Raw genomic sequence first — 17,349 nt, forward strand, 5'->3', positions numbered from 1 at the left:
TCATCATCATCACCATAATCATTATGATCATCATCATCATTATCGTTACTATATAAAGCAACACAGCCATTTCTCCTAATATCTAATCACATACAAAGTGATCCTACCTCAGTGCACATAGTGAGCTGAGAGCTTCTCCTCTGAAACCAAAAGTGTCTACAGTGCTCAGGTCAGAGAAATCATGAAGCTTGGATGTGTGGTGCTTAAGAGCTGATTAATGGTAAATCAGAAATAAAGACAAAGTTGGCTTATTTAATGAAAACGATAATACAACAGAAAAACTTCAAATTAAAGGTTAGGATCAAATAGTGAATAGTGCTCAGATAATGAAGAAAAAAATATGCATCATTATATTCAAATTATATTCAAAACTGATTAAATTAAATCAGAAATAAAGACAAAGGGCTTATATGCAACAGAGAACATCAAATAAAGGCTATAAAGTTGTAGAATCGTAGAGAATGAGGAAAGGGACACACAAAATAAATTGCTTTTCAAAGCAGATCTAAATTGAATTAGAAATAAAGACAAGGGAGGCTTATTTCATGAACATGAAAACATTAAACAATTGCTTCAAAATAAAGGTTATAAAGTTGAAGAATGATAACGAATGAAATAAAGAGGTGTTTATTTGACATTTATGATACTGCTGCAGAAAAGAATTTCAGAATTAACTAGTATCTACAGTGCGTATCAAAAAAAAGTTTACACTAGAAAAAATCCTGTAAAATTATATATTTGTAATATCCTGACGATTTTTCCAAATTTTAGCATTGGTACAGATCCATTTAAGCAAGTGACGATATAACTGTCGAAAAATATTTCCGCTTGAGTGAGCACCACTTACTTTTGAAAAGTTGGTGAAAAATGATTTGCGCAGAACTTTGAAATAGTTATGCGAATAAAAGTAGACCTTAATCATGAAGAACGCGTGGAAATTAGCTAGTAAAATTGAAATAAAATTTGAAGATATCTTTTACCTTTTTAAACTTGTTTCCTTGCCCAAAACAGTTCGAAGAATGCATTGGGCCCCACCCCACTCCCCCACACACCGAGTCCATCTTGACGATATTTGCTTTACACTGAGCTGTGATTTACATGAAATGGCTTAGGCTTGATTTTCATTTTGTTAATCATTGCCAAGCTTGTGAAAAATGTGGAGAAACAAGTATAAAATGAAAAATGAAATGTAAACCAACTTTAAATGATAAAAACTTAGTACAAAATGCTGGAGATGTCTGATATAAAATTTTGTTCAGATTCAGTTATGTCCTCAGATCTAGCTGGCACAAAAGGGGTTAAGGTTGTGCTTACTAAGTGTTGAAATTTCAAATTTGGGCAGCAAAATTGTTACATAATGCTTGAATGTATCCATTTTATTTCAATTGGCTAAAAGTGCTAGGGAAATTTATGAGAAATGCTTCGCAGGGTTAGTTTGATTTCGCCCTTTCCCCTTGTCACAGCGTGAAAACAAGCATTTCTGAGCAAACAGATTTCTGCGAGCTTTACAAAAACGGACAGTGCTCTCTCAAGTGTAATATTCTGTCAAAACATTTACTTTCATTGGATAGATGAGACCCAAGCCCATAATTATATGTGAACAAATTACCCACATTTTGTATATTTTTTAATTCCCAGGGCCTTTTCAAACTGTAAACTTTTTTTTGATACGCACTGTAGTAGGACATTGGTACAAAAAAACCCAGGAAAGTAATATTTGAATTTTAAGGAGAGAGAGAAAGGCAGGGGAAAAGATGGGAAAACAAAGAGAGGAGACAGAGGGACGGGGGGGGGGGGGGGGGTAAAGCAATAAAGAAGGGATGCACATAGGAGCAGATAGTCTGCAAATGAAGACAAATACTGTGAGACATTGAATCTTAAGGGATCTACAGTTTAGTGGAAAGAAAAATAGAAATCCAAGAGAAGAATCAAGAGAAGACTTAAAAAAACATCATATCTTACATAGCACAGACTAATAAAAAATTGATCTCAACTACAATTTACAGTGATTAATCAATCTATATCACAATATGAAAACAATATTCAAACTTTGAATTTCAAAGTTAAACCTAAACACAAAGAAAAAAAAAGTATGTCAGGCTGCAGTCCCATTTCCCCTATGACGCCTCTTCGGCGAGTTGAAAACAACCGTTTTGTGTATTTCTTCACGAACTACCTACATGTGGCTGGTACGATAATTAAAAAACGCCATTTTCGACTCACCGTAAAGCATTCATATGGGAACTTTGACTGCACCATGACACTTAATTTGTTGACTGTGCCATCACACTCATTTTGTTGAAAGTCATGTAGGATTCATGTAAGGTTTTAGTTTTACTTACTGAGTCCCGAGAAGTTGGATTGCTCGACTCCAGAACCATTGTCAGATACCTCAAGGCTCTCACTTCCATATTCCTTCAATTTTATTTCTAAAAAAAGGGATTAAATTTAGAATTTATGGAGTTAATGAGTAGAAACATAGCTTGAAAATCCATTAGTTTAATTCAAAATGCTGTGCTCTTTGTTTTTGATTCAAAATGTACATGTAACAAATGGCAGATTTCTTGATAATTACCCTGGTGTTGCATCGTTGATTATTTTACATCAGATTAAAACTGAAACTAAATTATAAGTAAATTACTAGATGGATTCCCCACTGCATGCAGTCGAAAAGTACATGTAGCTTCAGAGATTTGAAAAAATAAGTTTTTGCCTCATTGTCAAATTGTTGTCACTCTCATATGAATACAGAAGAGGCACAATCTGTAACTGAACACTGAGGCCTGCGTTCAGGAGCATCAATAAGTACATGTAAGTATCCTTGATATAAATTTTAAGAGTATAGTTACCAATAATAGTAGCTCCTGCATCCAAACTATTCTCTACAAGTTCTTTGATAGCTGTAGCAAGATTAAGGACAACTTGACCCGAGCAGATTTGATGGACCGACCGTCGGTCGATAGCCTTCACTTTTCCAGCAACTGCCATGATTGACTTTTTAATTTTCTAACCTGCAAATTATGAGAAATATGGAAAATGGTGGCTACATTTCAACAAAAACCAAAGAAAATAAGGTGTGGCCTATGTGAAAGTTTTAATAGGCTTTGGTTCATTTAAAGTGAAAACTGCAAATCTGCAATCTAACTTAGTCCTGCAAATCTTTAGCAAAGCAGAACCGTCACTTGACAAAGGTATGGTGTGCAATCCGCAACTAGGGGCAAACTAGTATCAGTATCACGAGGGGCCCACAGCTTTGGGTTTGGGAGTTACTCTTTTAGGATGGGGTTAACCAGAAGGAAGACAGGTTATTGAGGCTGAGAGGACACCCCCCCTCCCACCAAGAGTGGCCTTGGTCCTCTAAAAATATATTTCCAAGCCAAAGGCAAATCCAAACTACACTGTCTTCAGCAGCATAATTATTCATTTGTCATTCACGAAATCAAGAACAAGAAGAAAGGCGATATTTTAAAAGGCATATAAGGGCAAATTATAGGTATGTGCGAATATAGGGCATCGCGAGCGCTGGTTTTGGCTGCACAGTTTTCGCGCGGGTTTTGCTGCAAGTGGCATTGCCTCTGTCTGTCGAAAATGGGGTTTAATGCGCATGCACACATAGTTGATGCAACCTCGTGCCTTTTTACAGACAGTTGAAGATGTGCACTTTCTGTACATATAAGTTTCAATGTGGATACTCGCCTGTAAAGTGTGGATATCGGAGCTTGAAAGTTCATCAAATTTTTGGATGCGTAAATGATCGAAATTATTTTATGATAAGTAGAAGTAAGTTCCAATTATGTAGATGAATTGTTTTAGAATATATTTAAATTGCCAAAAAATGTAAAAAAATATAACATTCTATTGAGGAGCAGTCCAGATATAAGAGGAGCGAGCTACCCTTGTCACAGCCGGTCTCTCGGCAGTCGAGCGGCCCAATGCGGTGGGCTCCCATTAGTCTTTCGGCAGTCAAGCTACCGGTACCCAATGCGGAGGGCTTGGTGAGGGGAGTGGTCGATAGTGAGTCGTTCATGCTGGATTGAACGGGATCTGTATTGTTTTTACTTGATAATATTCTGCCATACCGTAGATTATTATGCTGATATTGATTTAAATATTTGTCACAAAAACATTCTTTCCTCCCAAGGTTATAGAGTCGAGTTGTTTGATTGTTCAATCATGTTTCATCAATTGGAAACTGGATTCTTTAAGAAGTGGAATATTAATGTTGACTTATTAAATCAAAATGCAAAATCTATAGTGTTTCTTTTTTTTATTTTGTAGAAAAAAGTATATTTTGAAACTTTTCAATCATGTTTCATTATTTTAAGACTGGATTTGCTTTTGAAAGGGGAATATCATAAATGTTGACTTTGTAATTAAAATGCAAAAATTATGTTTATTTTATTATTTTTATTTTAGTTTCTTTTTTATATATATTTTTAGTTTCTTTTTTAAATTTTTGTATTGTTTATTTTTTCATTTTTTTGTCATGTTTCATTATTTGGAGACTGGATTTGCTTTTAAAAGGAGAATATCTTAAATGTTGATTTTTCTATTAAAATGCACGAACTAAATCTTGTTTATTTAAAAAAAAAAAATTCACTCTTGTAAGAAGATACATGAAAACTCAGAGGAAATAATATTTCATTTCCAGATGAGTCTAAGTCCTGTATTTGTTTTTTTTTATTATTAATTTTACTATTTATTTTTTTTATTTACTTTTCTTTTTTTCAATAGGGGTGCAGTTGGAGGTTGTGTTTTGAATTGGAAAATGGGGATGGGATTGGTACAAGTTTTTGTGTCACTTTTGTTTCTCTTGTTTTTAGAGTTTGTTTGGAGCTTTGATGTCTGTTTTGTTGTTGTTGTTTAGAGCTTTGTTATATTTTTTCCTGGTTGTTTTTTGTTTTGTTTTGAAAGAAATAGACCACTCTTTTCCTTTTCTTTTGGCTTCAATTAATAATTTGAATTTATTTATTTTCTTTAAAAAAGAGAGCTCAAACAGGGCCTTTGTAATACAATGTATGTATACAAATCTAATAAATACAGTACATTGACAACTGATAGAATATATTAAAACTTAATTTTTATCTTTCTTGATACTTGAAATAAATTGCATACAATTCTACATACATATTTTACACTCAGCTACCCATTCCTCCTAAAAAATGTAATCACATGTCCATTGTCTCTAAAATCAAAAGCTACACATTATACATGTATAACAAATTGTTAAAACAATAGTATACATAAGGAATTGGTGAAACAATCAAATACATCAGAAAAAGCACACATATTTTTATTTGGTCATACAAAGAAAAAAGAAAATTTTTTATACATAAAAAAGTACCCCCGTACATACACGTATACAAAATTACAATACTAAGTTGAAAATGAGTTTGTAATTTATATCAGAAAAACAAAGAAATACATTAGAAATTACAAAAACAATACAAATTCATTTAGGAAATTATTTACATGATGCTGTTTTGATGCCAACTAAATTATATTAATTATCTATCATGATCACCTTCATTTGGCAAAAAAGAGGCGAGTAATTGTTTGTGTTATTTGCATAATTAATTAAAATTAATATTAGAAGAAATTATTTTACACATAAGAAAAATTACAAGATGAATGGATACACATCAATCAAACCTTCTCTCACCTTTCCATTGATACCTAAATTACTTCATAGGGCTCAAAAACAAAGAAGTTAGAGCCTGTTGAAGACTTGGGTTCAAAATGGTCACAAAAATCGGTTCTGTACTCCATTGACTTTACATTAAGACAATGACCACAAATTTGGATGAATATGCGCGACTTAAACTGGAATAACTTTATATCTTGGTATCATTTGAAAGGTCTTTTTAAGAGCTTAATCCTTAAATTCAAGTATCAAATTTATTCATATTTGATCATTGATGTGATGCAGGGTGACCAGATTTCACAAAATGAAATACGGGACAATCGACAAAAAAAAGATCAACAAAGAAGGCTACACAGTGTTACACCCAGTGGCGTACCTTGAGTCACGACATTGGGGGGCACCAGCAAAAATTTTGATTCACCTAGTGAGCGCGCGAAGCGCGCTCAGTTGCTAGGTATACTGACCTATAGAGACATTTTAAGGACAGTGTCATTAAACGAATATGTATGTTACTGATCACATAATGCGAGCGCGAGCTGAAATTTTTGTATATATTGACCCCAAACGGACACTTTAAGGACTATATTGTAGGAATCTATTAAGAGTATACATATCTCACCATAATAATCTAATGCGAGTACCAAGCGCTTGCTGATTTTTTAGAATTATATGCATCCAAACACATAAAGCACCTGTAGTCATTGTAATCATGATTAACATGCACTTCTCACTAATCAAATATTGGGAGCGCGAAGCGCGAGTTAAAAATTAGGAAATTCACACCTGAAGAGGGGCATTCTAAGGCTTGTTTGTAGGAATTCACGTAGTCCATGCGTATTTCACTAACCAAATGATGCGAGCGCAAGCTGAATTTTTTTATATTCAGATCAGAAAAAGGGACATTTTAGGGACTGGTTTTAGGAATTCATGAAGAGCGGACATATCTCACTAATCCACTAATGCGAACGTAAGCGCGGACGTGAAATGTTTGATATTAAGACCTTAAAATGATATGTCACTGCATAAAACAATAATACTTCGTAGTGCGAGGAAATATATTTGGTGTATATTGACTTGAAAACGGGATCGAGGTTTTAGTACAACAGGATTATATATCTCGTTAAACAGACAATGCGAGCATCAGGAACAATGAAGACATAGGCCCTGAGCAAATTATGTTTCATAAAGTTATGATATCTTTTTTTATTTTTATGTAATATAACATAATAATATAACATAATTAACAATAATTTTTCCTTCCCACTACGTTTCTCTCACTTTCTCCCTCTTTTTCCCTCCCCCCCCTCGTTTTTTGGGGCCAGCAGATTGGGTGTCACGTGCCCCCCCCCATGCCCCCCGTAGTTACGCCACTGGTTACACCTGTGAAAAATTATAAAGTGAACGAAAGAATGAAGGAGAGAAAGAAAAGACGAAAGAAAAGAGATGAATTGAGAAGAAAGAAAGAAAAAATTAAGGGGAAAATGAAGGAAAAATGAAAAAAAAGAATAAAAGAAAGTTAGAATAAAAGAAAGAATAAAAGAGCGAAAAATGTTACCGTCATTCTTTGAATTGAATACAGAAAGAAAGAAAAAGAAAGGAATGGCAGAAGAATACACTGTGTGAAAGACAACAAAAAGGAGAGAAAGAAAAAAAGTAAGAAAAATGAGGAGGAAAGAAAGAATGAAGGAAAGAAAAATGTTTCCTTCATTCTTTGAAAGAAAGAAGCAAACAGAGAAAGAAGGGAGGAGGGAAGGAAGGAAGGAATTAAGAGAGGGAGGGAGATAATGAATAAGGGAAAGAATTAGAAGGAAAAGTAAAATGAAGAATGAAAGAAAGGAGGAAAGAGAGGGAGAAAGAATTTAAGTGAGGAGGGAATGAAAACATAATGGAAGAAGAGAAAGAATTTAAAGAAAGAGGAGAGGAAGGGAGGGGGGGGAGAAAAAAAAGTTTTAAGAAAGAAAGAATATAAAAAGGGAAATTTGATAAAGAAGACGGGTAAGAAAAAGGGGGAAAGAAAGAAAAATGAACAGAGAGAGAAAGGATCAGGAAAGACAAATAAGAAATAAAGATAGATGGAACAAAAACGGGCAAGCAGGAAGGATAGAAGGATGAAGAAAGAAGGATAGAAAAGAAAGAAAGAGGAAAAAAGTTCAAACTTCAACAAAAAAAATCCAATCATCTAACAAAAATCATGATATTTGGTGTTTTTCAAATATAATTTTAGAATTAAAAATAATGTTTTAGAAATGAATAAAATTTCAAAGTGATTCTTTTTTTTACTTAAAAATTAGATGAAACATCGCGGCATCATACACAACAAGACTCAAAACGGAAGCTGAAACAACTAGATCTAGTTATGAAAACTCATTAACTTAATTGTTCCTCCGAGATTACATCTCCAAATCAGTAATCTGAGAACCCATAAGTCATACAAATTTCCCGCCGATTTTGTGATTATTTTGGTATGTTTGGTGGAGAGAATCTGCTCAGATCCTACATGCCTAGCTAGTAGCCTGCCACACAATGGCAGGAGGCCAGTTAGTTTACGATGTATTGGGTTAGCAAGAAAATCACCGTAGAACTTGCAAATCGATCGATTTTATTGTTGTCTCTGCTTCGTTATCTGTTGGTTATTTTGATGAAAATTCGTCACTTTTAAATATATTTTGTTCAATATTCTGAAATACGGGACAAATAGGCGTCCCGGGAAGGGTTTGTCGGGACGCCGGGACAAAGAAGCAATATACGGGACAATCCCGGGAAATACGGGACGTCTGGTCACCCTGATGTGATGATTTTCATTTTTTTTTGTCACATACCTACAAATTAAGGCCCTTCATTTTTTGTTATTCTGTAAGTATGGATGTAAAATTATATTAAAAAACATCATCACCGAGTCCTCAAGGCTTTTACATTTGTCTTTGTCCTTGATTTACCTACTTCTCGCCCTCTAGGCGACACCGCAATACTTACCCGTGTTAAGAAACTGAGACTCCACTCACGCGCATTTGGGCAGCCCTAGCTTAGAACTAAGCTTTCTTTCCGTAAAAAATCTTTATTCTTATGATTCAATAAATGTTAATGAATATATAATTACTCTTAAATCGGTACTCACCGGTTCTTTTCTTGAATTTTCTGCCAAATTCCCACGCTTCTGGCTTCAATTCTGCGATGGATTCTGTTGCCATAGACAGCTACACATGCAACTCTATTTATAAATGGAGCGCCCCTTACGAGAGTTGTTAATGCCGCGGAAAAATTGTTAGGCATTTTGGCCTGTGGTCAAGGCGTTCTTTTGTTCTATTTTTTTTATAGGTATGAGATCGAAATCACAGCGACTATTCACACTGTTCCATAATGATTCCGAAAGGAGGTGCAGCACCCCCCACCCACATGGGCGCAAATCCCAGGGGGACACTTCCCCCTAACCCAAAATAGTAGGGGCACATTATCAAATGTCCCCCTACTATTTTTGTTCTTTTATATATGATGGAAAGAAATAGGCCTACATCATTTAAATTGAAGTAAAACATGTATTTTGGACGAGACGACCTTCTTTTGGGGGTGATAAACCTTCCTTTTTGTTTTTTTTTGTTAGTTTGTTTTTGTTTTTTTTTGCCTGTTTTCCAGCCCCTGGTCCCCTACCTTAGATTTCCACCCTTGCCTCCCACTACTCTTGATATTGTTTGCGAATCTGTTTTGTAAATTAAAGGGGAATTTCACCCTGATAAAAAGATGATGAAAATATGAGAAAAATCATTTCAAAATATCGATGAAGGTGTTATTTGACAAAAAATGGAGTTGATAGAATTTAGAATGCTTGATTTATTGTGACGTCTATAACGAGCAGTTGCTCTATCCTAAATATAAAATGCCCAAATTTCCCATTTTTAATGGACCATTAAAAATGGGAAATTTGGGCATTGATAACAAGTATGAATTGATATAGGCCTACTAAAATGTACCATAAAAATCATTATCATGTATTTTTTGACATTTCATTTACTTTTTTACCATAATAATAGCTGCTTGCAAAGGCCTACGCCGTCACAAAAAAAAACCCGGGGGGCCGGGGGGGGCACTTACATTGACGAGTGGATACCATGCGCGACCAAAAAAAAAACGTAAAAAGGATGTCCTTTTCACGATAGGGCACGTTACCTACGTAACGTGATAAGGGTGTCAAAAACACAAAAATAACGAAAAATGGGTATCTATTAATTCGCTAGGAAAACCGTCGTGTTTAGGGTCTAATTTGCGGGGATGATAAAACAAAATCAAAATGTTTTATAAAGGATGTCCTTTTTGCTCCAACACTTCGTGTTTAGAGTCCGATTTGCGCGAGGTGTAGAAGGTGGGGTCGTACTAAACCAAATAAGGTAAAGCCGACGACCGAAGGACCCGTAACAATAAAACATTCCTGTACTTGTTTAGGGGTTCATTTCAGGGAATATTTGCCAAGAGTATCGTTTTGTTTCCAATACTTGTTAAGGGTAGGGTTTCACACGCCAATACTTGTTAAGGGGTGCATTTTCAGAATATGGAAATTACGTGTTTAGGGTGCTTTTCGAGACCCCATGGTCGCGCATGGTATCCACTCGTGAATGGAAGTGGCCCCCCCCCCGGGCAAAAAAAAAATCTTACCTTTGAAAAAGATTGGTGGGGGATGGATTTTCCTCGAACGCATACCAATTTTTTTTCTGCTATTTTCATAATAAACTTTAAATGAATTCAACTTTGCACTACTTAATTTTTTCAAAGACAAAATAACAAAATTACATCTCGTCATCATCATCATCACCACTATCATTAGCATCACCATCATCATCACCACAACCGTCACCACAACCATCATCATCACCAAGATAATTTTCATCATCGTCATTGCCATCATCATCTTTTTTTTTCTTTATTTTTTCCCCATCCCTTCTTCTTTTTTTTTTCTTCCAATATTCCTCCTTTTTTTTAGAGCGGCACACCGTCATGCTCCCTCACTGATTATCCGCCTCTATATGCTTGGTGTTGTATAAATTGGCGGATACCTGAATGAAATACTGAAGAGAAAATAAGGAAAGGGAAAAAGTAAGAAGAAAAAGAAGATGAGGAGAAGAAAAAAAGAAAGCCAAACAAATGAAACAAAACAATGTCAAAATTTCGTAATAAAGTCTTCTACATGTACGTCAGTTTAATAATGATGTTTTCATTGAAATGAGAACAAAAAAAGAATTGAAACCATAGGCGGCGGAAGCGGGGACGTTCCCCCCTAAATTTGTTGTTGACCTTTTTTTTTTGCTTGTCAATTTATTTTCCTACGTCCCCCCTAAAATGTTTGGGTTGAGAGCCTTTTTTTTTGCTTGTCAAAATTTTTTAGGTTGTCCCCTCCTAAAATTTGGGGCTTCCGCCGCCAATGATTGAAACAGGACTACATTATAATATAGTGTAAAGAAATAGAGGGAAGCTCCGAGACAATAAAAAGGTTGAAAAAGAAAAAAATGTGAAAACACAAAGCTCTCACAACATGAGCATAATAACAAATAATAACAAATAAGCGAGGACAAGTAGCTGAGGGACCCCCCCCAACTCTCTCTCTCTAGTTATCTATCTATCTATCCGACTCGATTATATAAGAGAAGAATTTACTAATCAAAATATTATGAGCAAAAAGCACGAGCTGATATTTTTTATGAATATTCAAAACTGATAGAGACGCAATCGAATTATTCGATTGCGACAAAATTGATGATCTGAGAATTTATTGTTTTTAGGAATTCATTAAAAGCATAAAGTTGATCAGCATTAAAATATGGCAGGCGCAACGCATGAGCTAAAGCTTTATAGGCATACACCGATAAAAAATTTTAAGTATTTTTGGTAATCATGAAAAAAATTGATATTTCATGAAAGAAAGCTCAAATCCCGAGGAGGAATATTCTTATGAATTGACTTTAAAAAAAACTGTGGTAAGCCCCATTTAATATTTGATTATAAGTCGAATAAAACAGTAAAAGCTGACAAACGTTCGCGTGATATTTGGCAACCCCCCCAAAAAAAAAAAAAATAAATAAATAAATAAAAAATAAAAAAAAGTTTTTAACTATAATAATGATCGAAGGTAATTTTGTCTCGCGTAGAACTGGACAAATGAAAAAAAGATTGTCACTAAAAAATGAAGGTAATTTTGACCCACGTAAAATTTGGCGAGCCCCCCCCCCAAAAAAAAAAAGGAAAAAAGGTTTTAACAAGCAAAAAAAGGCTAAAAAGGAGAAAGAGACAAGAATAATTATGAACGAAATATCCCCATTACAAATAATGCTGTGATCATCATAAGGGAGGGGTCGCATAACTAGTATGAACAACGTATTTAATTCCAAAATATTTACTACAAATCTCAATAGGGGGATCGGGCAGAAATGCTCACCCCCACCCCCCCCCCCCCGATCCGCCACTGATTCCAATCAATAATGACATTTATCTGCAATACTGATACTTTGGAATCAAGATACTGAAGATTGATACGCTTTACATAAATTATGAACGTCTGACAAAAAGATAATCTACCGATCACCTGACCGATCAGCTGACCAGTTCGCGTATCACTTCGGAGTTGATCACTCGTCGCAGCTGTGTGGAACGCTCACCGAAAATCAACAAAAAGGGCCTGAAATGTAAGTTTAATGATAATATATTTTAATTTGAACTACTTAATTAATACTTTTAATGTCTCCCCAACAAATGAAAGTCATATCACGTAACTCCAATTTGTATTAATTAAGGCGTACATTTACCAAAGTCTTGGGTTGGAAATCAGAACAGCATTGTCTAACCCATATTTTTGGGTAATGTCGCCTATGAGGTCCATACATGTTAATGTTTGGACCTCATTGGTACTAGGAGTGCTTCTCGCATGTTGTGTGAGTGACACTACACTACAGCTCAGCCTCAGGCCAAAACGAAAGGGGGACGCCAAATTCAATGTATGGGACCGAGCTGGAGGCAATACTATAGCAAAGCAGAAAAGGGACTTCCAAGACTTCCCTCGGCTATTTTCGAGCGATGAATGCAATTATTTTGACAAGAAGGGAAAATTAGTCTTTATTGCAACCAAGGAGGCCGTATTTTAACTTACCTTTTTACAAATTCACACAGTTTTGAAGTCATACATCGTCGTGGGTCTATTTCTGGGAAGCGGACTTCAAATTGCAAAGAAAATTCGCGGTAGAAAAGTGATTTACATAGTCTCTGCAACCAGACTCAAATTTGACTCTTACCGTAGTTTGGTCTAAGTTTACTCTAGCGAGTAGCGATGTTGTAGGACTAAGCCCGTTCATCGGTCAAAGTATAGACTTGACTCCAAACTCTCTGTCGACCCGTAAGAAACCACCTACAAATGAATCTAATATTCAACTATTAACTCTGCTCTGTGCATTATGCGGAAACAATATTAAAAGTCTATGCCTGCAGACTCGTAGATCAATTTTTGTATATAGATTTTTATCAACTGATTTTTTTTTTTGCTGAAAGTATAACTCGCAAACTTTTTCTTGAATTTGACACTTTAACAAAAAATTCGTGGTTAGATTTTGGAGAGCTGTAAAATGTCAAGTCAGCTTGATATTTAAGGAATTCTACAAATGCAATTTTCATTCCTGATAAGACTAAATAAGAAATCACAATGCCTTCTAAGCCTTGTTTTTACTGATCAGCTTTTACCTAGCTCCAAAAACTTCGCAATGGTATTTAGCTTTAATTTCTTCAATTTCCTGACATTTCCTTGAATAATTCCATTTCTTCCTGAGAACCATTCCTGGAAAAAATAAAAACTCAATGAAATTCCCACACGCATCTTATGTGATGCAGATAGCTAATTCTTCCAGCCTGAACTGCAGTCGCAGGAATTACAGTCGATCATGGTAAGATATCGATGCATGTTTTTAATCCCAATCATGATAATATAATGCCATAGTCTATCATTAGCAATAAATTGAACCCTTGAATTTCTTAGAATCTGACCAACTTTTTTTCTTTAATATTTTGGTTTTTGGTGGATATTATACACTTCTGTCTCCTATTACAGATAACTTTTGTTTACCCATTTTCATTTTATCACTTTTTGATAAAAAAATACAAAACTAGAAGAGCTCCTACAAATTATCTTGCTGACCTTACAATTCACCTTTGATTTTTTTATACTCATACCCTTACTTTACGGTTCTTTTGCTATCTCTGGCTTCCTATTTATTTATTTATTTGTTTATTAATTTATTTACCGTTCTCCGGCCGGCATTAATTGCCATTTATTGTATGTTTAAAAATTATTCTTCTGTTATATATATTACCCTGGTAATATTTTAATTGTATAGTACTCTCTTTAATATACAAATAAATTACTAGATAAAAAGAAAGAAAGAAATAAAGAAAGATGAATAGACAAATTAAAAAAAAAATAAAATAAATGGGTTAACAAATAAATCAAACAATTAAAAACTAATTGACTAGATTTAAACAAACACTGAGACATTAACATTTTCTTATCAATATTTAATTTATTTGTTACATCCATATGCCACACATGCACGCATAATGATAAATAAGCACAATTTTAGCAGGTAATGAATAGGCTTATACACACATGGCCTGTACACTGTCAGGATATGTTCTCATGCACCAATATAAACTCAAATATAATTTCTTAAAGGGTTTCCTTCCATGATTTTCACATCAGAAATATTTAAAACATCTACCTGGATCATGAAATTCAATTTCATACAAAAATTGAATATACTCTCTTCAGCTGTGCTGAAATTTTATAACACCAAACAATTGGAAGTTTATTATCATTATAAACTTTAAAGTCAATTGGTGACAATCTTCACAGAAGTTTCAGCAACTGTACTTCTTATATTAGTTTTACTATGGATAGCCAAATTGTCAAAAATATTTATTTTTATATGTTTCTCCCTTTTACTGCAGGGGCCGCGGAATGGTTTTCAAAGTGGGGGGGCTGGCCATGCAAAAAAACACAATCATATGGTAATTTTTATGTTTTCGTACAAGGTTTTGGGAAAAAGTGGGGGGTGGGGGGGGGGGCTGAAGCCCCGCTTCCGCAGCCCCTGTACTGCACTTATCATGGTCCAATTAATGCTCTAATGGACAAAACAATTTGTCACATTTTCTTGGTCATTCAGTCTTTAAATCCCAGTCCTGAAAACAATATGAATACCTACATTATGTTCACGATTGGCTATCCATAGGTACAATGTTGATTTGAACTTGGTGTATGTTCAGCTTTAATTCTCGACATAGGCAAACAAGAATGATTAAATGCAATATGGAAACTTCTCGATTATGACATAATGAAGAGCTATTTTTTAAAAAAAGTTTTGATGTCTGGTTAATATTAAAATTTTGAAATAACACAGTACTTGACACATTTATCCTGTCCTTATTGCTTCATTGCACTGCCTGTATGGCCTTACAAGTACCTCACACAGCAAACCGATCAGTCCTTTTAGTACTTACTGAATACCAAGCTATATATTAAAATAAATACTGAATACACACTTTCATCACACATTGCATGCTATATAAATATAGGTTTCACACCACAAGTTAAATATAGTAAAATATACATCTTTTTCAGCCATAGAGAGAGAGAGAGAGAGTTGACTTTGGCGACAAGCTGTGTGCATATATCTGAGCTACATGTACATGAAGGAGCTTACTTTTGCGAACATATGAAGTTGAATCAATATCAACATTGTGAATTCATAACAAGGAAGCATATTTATAAACAAACGTGAAATTCATATCACATTTCAGATAAACGTTGGCACTTGAAATAAAATGATTGTATGCTGTGCTACGGCAAAGTACTATCTAAAACCCCATTTTTCAAATGATTAAGAGAGCAAATGCACTACTAGTACTTATTAATATTTTTGCTATAAAGAGGCAGTTTCACTGTACCAAAGAAATAATAAGGTATGACTGAACGCATTTAGGATTATTAATTACTACTTGACACTGAAAAAAATAAATAACAGGAAATTCACATACTTATGAAACATTATCTAAGAATTACATCTTCCTTGATCAAACATCCTGTTTGGAAAGAAACATTACTATCTCCAAATCAAAAGCCTTCAAAAGAAGAAATATCAAAAAATACACTGGTAATAGCTTAGAAAAAATGTGGCAAGAATAGTGGAATACATGATGATTGTAAGTTACCATCATATGGAACTTCAAGGTGGCTGATTTGGTAATGTCACTGTAACGATATGTCCAATCACATTATCTATCATTTTCTCATACTTTCATTAGAATGATCTTCAGGGCTACTAAATGAATGTATAGCATGATAAAACTAAGCTGTTTCATCCACCTCCCAAAATGATATCATGCATATCCTGTTCAGTACTTAGTCAGTAATATGATACAATAAATAAACCATGGTACTGTAATATATTGTAAAATATTGAAAACATTTTGCAGAAGAGGAAATTCATGCATCTGAAAGAGACAGCCTCTGAAATGGCAACTGATCATCTTGAACTGAATTGGGAAGTCATGAAATGCAAAAAAAATATTTCAAAATCTTATTATAAGAACCATTATCAAACTCCAAGAAGCTATTTCACACGTGAAATACACTGAGAAAAAAAATCAAACACATATCTTGTGTCAGTCGACCATACCCAATATCCTGTGTCTTACATTAAATTTGGTCATTTCTTAAAATCAAATGAAAGTCCAAGTAAAGAAGATACTGTTTTATAAGTTATAACATGTCATTTTTATCATTTCATTTTTGTACTTGGACTATCAAATAGTGTATTAATGTCTAACCATTACAATAATAATAACACTTGGTTCTTTTTTTTTAATAAAAAAAAAACAATCAGGCAAGAATAAGGTCTCTTGAAAAAAGATGGGACATAATAAATATATTATAGTTACACACTTCCATACATCAATTCTTATTCATAGTAAATTATAAACAGTTGTTTTGAGAAATAGCAGTCATGCCATGGCATTTTATTGCCCCCTGTTAGTAAATATCAGCACACAATATATGTTAAAAAAATAAGCTTAAAAAGTCAAATAGACATATTTTAGCACACAAACAAATATACTGGGATATAAGATTGCCTCAGAGGCTGTTTAAATACTGTTTAAAACATCTATAATCAAATTTCAAACAAGCAAACCTTGTAAATATCATTCGTAAGAAAGTATGAATGCTTGTAAGTAAGCAACAAAAGGCTTGAGGTCCTCTCCAACGACTGGGCAATAAAGGATAAATACCTTCCAATATTAAAAAAGGCATGAGTGCATCAATTGGAAATAGGAGACTGGGTCACCGAATTTAACCACCCTCTTCCCAATGAGCTGTCACGCCTCCTCTTACAATTCTATTTTTAATGCAGTCTAATCATGCATATAAAGTGAATACACAAAAAAACATAATCATATTGTGAATAGTAATGCATACAGAGAACTTAAATTGAATACATAATTTCTGCAAAGGGAAAACTTCCTTTTGACAGAATGAGAGGTATACTACACCTCTCATCTATGTATAATCAATGGTACTTGAACTTTTCAGACAAAATGGAAATGAAGATCTCTCCTAATAAGATAATTAAATAACATACAACTTGCCTAAGCCCATCCAGTATTAAGATTGTTCAGGTTGCTTAGCA

The 17,349-nt window shown here is 34.2% G+C and overlaps 1 protein-coding gene across 1 annotated transcript in view; it reads right to left on the reverse strand.

Moving 5' to 3' along the window:
• The window catches only part of LOC121422535 (mismatch repair endonuclease PMS2-like), a 46,929-nt gene extending 34,055 nt beyond the window's left edge, over positions 1 to 12,874 (reverse strand). Inside the window, exons 1-4 of the mRNA XM_041617671.1 lie at positions 12,771 to 12,874; positions 2,850 to 3,011; positions 2,343 to 2,429; positions 108 to 210 (exon numbers count right to left, since the gene is read on the reverse strand). Of these exons, the coding sequence (XP_041473605.1) occupies positions 108 to 210; positions 2,343 to 2,429; positions 2,850 to 2,988 (329 nt within the window). The 5' untranslated portion in view covers positions 2,989 to 3,011; positions 12,771 to 12,874. The remainder of the gene's footprint in view (positions 1 to 107; positions 211 to 2,342; positions 2,430 to 2,849; positions 3,012 to 12,770) is intronic.
• Between the last annotated feature and the right edge of the window lie 4,475 nt (positions 12,875 to 17,349).

The sequence above is a fragment of the Lytechinus variegatus genome, chromosome 10 (genome assembly GCF_018143015.1).
Source record: "Lytechinus variegatus isolate NC3 chromosome 10, Lvar_3.0, whole genome shotgun sequence".
NCBI classification, from domain to species: Eukaryota; Metazoa; Echinodermata; class Echinoidea; order Temnopleuroida; family Toxopneustidae; genus Lytechinus; species Lytechinus variegatus.